The following is a 5,000-nucleotide window of genomic DNA, read 5'->3' as shown; positions in this document are numbered from 1 at the left end:
AGTCGTAACGTCACTTCCTTCCTAATGACGCATGGTAACTTAGCAACACTGGCTCTAAACTATCGGAACAGTGGCGGACGCCCTTATGAAATATTTCTCCGGCGAGAATAAAAGCGTATCCAGAGGGAAAAAAAACCCCATAAATTTGATCATGTTTTGACTTTTACACATTCTGGTCACAAGACATATGAAAAGTTCTAGCCAGCTTGAAGAATATAAGTAATGATTTTCTTTGTTTAGAACCAAGATGGCCGCCGTTGCCGGGTGGCGTGACATTAGACTACTGAATCCAATTGAAGTTATAAATTTCTCTTTAAGTCATGATATTATATGCGACCATCCGCATCAAAACGAATTTATGTATGATGACTTAAAGGCTAGAATTAACTGAATTTTGATGTGGTGCCACAAAAATGCCAACATGCCTGACCCAAATTTTCGACGCCAAACGGATTTTTTTAAGGAAGCTAATTCTGTTGGAATTAGTATCAAAAATGCCAAATCGGCAACCGTGGTACCATTTTCCTAGTTTCCGGTTTAAAATGGCGTCCGTAGTTTTAGGGATCAAGAAAATTAATTCAAAATCTGTGTTCGAATCATTTGTCCAAATTAATTGCAAAATGTACTCATAATGCGCTACATAATAAAAATTGTTCATAGTTTTCGAAATGTTCAACATTGCATTAGTTCATTTTGTTCAGTTTGACCCATGGGTATGTTTACAAATTTTATGAACAAAGCAACGTTGTTAAATTATATTATCAAGAAATAACTGATCATTAGATGCAACAAATCATGTGATCGATGACTCGGTTGGACAAAAAAAACTGAATAAAGATCGCTCGAGCGGAAAATGTAAGCCGAGAATATTGTGAGCTCTTTTCACGAGTTTTTGACGCAAATGATTTTAAAATGCATGAAATGTTGCTGTAATCATAGCTATCTTCAGTAGTGCAGCTATGTGGCCTAGTGGTATGACACTCGCTTTCGGATTGGAAGGTCCTGGGTTTGAGCGCATAGTTGAGTCCTTGGAAAAGGCTCTTTACTCACATTCTCTCATCGCTTTACAATGGGTCTCTGCCCAACAGCAACATTTAACATTTAGGACGGGACATGACTCTTGTTAGGCGATATTACAATATTTTTCCGACAAAAACATAGCTGTTAACGGTCAGGTACTCATTTTTCATCTAAGAACGGTGAGAGAATGTGAGGAAAGAGCCTTCTCCATGGACTCCACTATGCGCCGAGCGAGGCTCGAATCCAGGACCTTCCGATCCTAAAGCGAGTGTAATACCACAAGACCACATAGCCGCACATATAGAAATTACGCTGATAATTTGCGTTCGTATATTAGTAAAAAAAAATTTAAGCGCATTTAAAATACAGCTCAATTAAAAACAGTACCATAACTTGCCTTCAGACTCTGCCGAGACTCTGCCGAGAGATCCACTGTGTTGGATATTGTTGATTTTAGTGTGAACTAATCAGAAAATCGGGGGGGGGGGGGGGGGGGGGGGGAGGGGCGAAGTGGCCGAGTGGTTAAGGCATTGTACTGTCACCCACAAGGCCCCGGGTTCGATCCCCGCTTCAGGCACTTTCGTTTTGTTTTGTTTTTCTTGAGCAAGATTATTAATCCCCGATTTGCTCTCTTGGACAACATGGGTGGTTCCTGTTGACATCAGACATCTTGTTTGATGAATTATCTATATTCCTTCAAGGAATGCCTAGGCGACGATATCTTATGATGTCGTGGCAGAAGGGCATATTTTTTTTATCTAGAATATATTGTGAGCTGAAAATAATTACAGAAACGGCCCATAACATGAAAAGAAACGATCAACTTACCCGGTCGGCAATCACTACAGCTAAAGTTGCAAAGCAGACAAGAAGGGCCAGATATTTCATGGTGGATCTCGTGTAAGTGTTTTGCTGAAAGTGGTAGATAGTATTGATGAGTGATCTGGTTTGTAACAGATGCAGACACTTTTAAAGCAACCCTTTATATATCATTATTGATTGATTGCTTCACTAGCGAAGACGAAAAATGATATTTCAGTTTATTCATCTAATGCTTAATTTGATACGAAATTCAATGAATTTTGATGCAATTATCACTGCTAAATGGTAATTTGAGTGACATTGAAAAAAAATATGAGATGACAAAAAATAGCGCACAACACGATAAACAAATGAGGTCTTGTGGTATGACACTCCCTTTCGGATCGGAAGTCCTGGGTTCGAGTTGAGTTATACTATCTATAGATCGATAGTGTGCGTTTGGCTAAGAAGCTCACAACATTGCAATCCGAAAGTATAACGGACCAACACACAAAACTACGTGTAACCTTAAATGTTTATAGTCTGGTTAATACAGTTTAGTGAGAATTACTCATAAAAGCGGATGGCAAAAGAATATAACAAAGATTCGAGTGACGTCAACTTCATTCTATCTATAGGAAGACCTTTAAAATTGAGCTTTATATAGAGCAATATCCACTAAATGTGCTCATTGCGCTTTACAACAGTAACATTTAACATGTAGGACGGGACATGACAATTTTTCGGACAAACACAACGATGTTAACGGCCAGGTACTCATTTTACATCTGAGTACGGTGAGAGAATGTGAGTGAAGAGCCTTTTCCAAGGACTCGATATGCATCGAGCGCGAGGCTCGAACCCAGGACCTTCCGATCCGAAAGCGAGTGTCATACCACTAGACCACATAGCCGCACAGACCTTTAGGATTACGGGACGTAAAAGAGCGTGGCTGGATGATCTTCATTGACGACCAGCATTTATTTAGACTAGAAAACAAGATACCATCACTCTGAAACCAATAGATCAATTGGATTCGGTAGTCTGATGTCACGCCGCCCGGCAACGGAGGCCATCTTGGTTCTAAACAAAGAAAATCCTTACTTTTTATTCTTCATGCTGGCTAGAACTTTTCATATGTTTTGTGATCAGAATGTGTAAAAGTCAAAACATGATCAAATTTATGTTCTTATCCCTCTGGAAACGCTTTTATGCTAGCCGGGGAAATATTTCATACAGGCGTCCGCCATTGTTCCGATAGTTTAGAGCCAGTGTTACTAAGTTACCATGCGTCTTTAGGAAGGAAGTGACGTTACGACTATTGAAGAGTATTACACACGGTAAGTATCCAGTCCTCCGTGAGAGTGGTTTTACACTTCCAATGAAATAGGAACCAGCTTTTAAACATCACACTTTTCTTTCCAATTACGTAGTCCGGTTTAAGTCCCGATTTGACATGCATGGAGCACGTCTGGGAATTGATCTTTCAAAAATTGAGCTTTTATTAAGCGCAATATCCGCTAAAAGTGCTCAAAGTGCTTTACAAGGGGTCCCTGGCCAACAGCAACATTTAACATGTAGGACGGGACATGACGCCTGATAGTCAATAATACAAAAACATTTTCGGACAGAGACAACGCTATTAACGGCCAGGTACTCATTTTCCACTTGAGTACATTGAGAGAATGTGAGTAAAGAGCCTTCTCCAAGTGATAGATGAAGAGGAGGAGGAGGAGGAGGAGGCTATAGATGAAGAGGAGAAGGAGGAGGAGGAGGAGGAGGAGGAGGAGGAGGAGGAGGAGGAGGAGGAGGAGGATGCGATAGATGAAGAGGAAGAGGAGGAGAAGAAGAATAGACTCTTTAACAGGAATCTGAACCGCGCTGGCCATAGAGGGAGTTGACATTTGGGTCGTAAGCCGAATATCAAATCATTGTACCACAAAGTAATTGCATGGTTTTTTTTTTAAAAGAGCCTTTTATGTAGCACAATATGCAATAAACGTGCTCAAAGCGCTTTACAAAGGGTCCCTGACCCAAAGCAACACTTAACATGTAGAACGAGACATAACGCCTTTTAAGCGATATTACATATTTTCCGACAGAAACAATGCTGTTAACAGCTTGGTACTCAGTTTACACCTGAGTACGGAAAGGAATGTGAGTAAATGGCCTTTTCCAAGTACTCAACTATGCGCTGAGCGAGGCTCGAACCCAGGATCTTCCGATCCCGAAAGCGAGTGTCATACCACAAGACCACATAGCCGCACAAATAGAAATTACGCTCATAAGCTGCTTGCGTGTATCAGTAATTAGTTTTTTTTAAAGCGTATTTAAATACAGTTCAATTAATAACAGTATCACATGACTTGCCTTCAGGCTTTGCCGAGAGATCCACTGGGATGGTCGGCCGACTGGAAACACCCCGGGGTTTATATAGTAACATACCCTTCCCGACTGAGTAGATGGTAATAACCGCTGGAGTGTTTGTTTACCCCAACTCTCACATAGACGATAAACAATGACAAGTCGATTGATTGAATCTGGTACGATATTATAATAATTTGTTTGTAGTCGATATCTGTTGTATTCGATTTCCGTTCGCATCTTTGAACATGCTTCAAATGAGGAGCTGAGCAGATTGTGTGATGCAGAAAAGGGGGTAAAGAAGGGGAGCGGGGTGGGGAGGGGGGGGGGGGGGGGGTTGTAGTAATGAAGCATGATTTAAGAGTGCATAATTTGTTAACTCATATCAGACGGGTTTCGATGCCATTCATGTCAATCAGACCTGATATCTTTCGGTTTATTTGTTATCCACCGACTCTAAACGGTGTGTCTTTTTTACGAAACCCGCCGAAACCCGACGAAACCCGACGAATCCGGACAGTTATGGGAAGTAGGTGGCAGTGGGGAGTGAACCTGGAACTCAGAGAAGTGTACACCATTGGGGAGTGAACCTGGGACTGGGTTTCGGCGGGTTTCGTAAAAAAGACACACCCGACTCTAAACGGTGATCGGTCGGATTGAAGCGGGTTTTTAAAAATGAGATATTACCTAATAGAGTTGGAATGTTCAGAAATACGAAATTTTAGGTTGGTGTGCTCTTTATGAAACTAAATTAATTTATTCTACTCGATACAAACAAATTCTAATCCTAGTTTTATAGTTTGACTGTAAACTCA

General features: G+C 40.9%; 1 protein-coding gene across 1 annotated transcript in view; it reads right to left on the bottom strand.

Moving 5' to 3' along the window:
- Positions 1–4,297, bottom strand: part of LOC144976632 (uncharacterized) — a 63,122-nt gene extending 58,825 nt beyond the window's left edge. The window contains exons 1-2 of the mRNA XM_078920930.1: positions 4,192–4,297; positions 1,849–1,932 (exon numbers count right to left, since the gene is read on the bottom strand). Of these exons, the coding sequence (XP_078777056.1) occupies positions 1,849–1,908 (60 nt within the window). The 5' untranslated portion in view covers positions 1,909–1,932; positions 4,192–4,297. The remainder of the gene's footprint in view (positions 1–1,848; positions 1,933–4,191) is intronic.
- Between the last annotated feature and the right edge of the window lie 703 nt (positions 4,298–5,000).

The sequence above is a fragment of the Berghia stephanieae genome, chromosome 7, assembly GCF_034508935.2.
Source record: "Berghia stephanieae isolate SIO BIC M18660-M18661 chromosome 7, UCSD_Bste_1.3, whole genome shotgun sequence".
NCBI lineage: Eukaryota > Metazoa > Mollusca > Gastropoda > Nudibranchia > Aeolidiidae > Berghia > Berghia stephanieae.
Note: the sequence above shows the minus strand (reverse complement) of the source record. Positions and strands in the feature narration are given on the sequence as shown.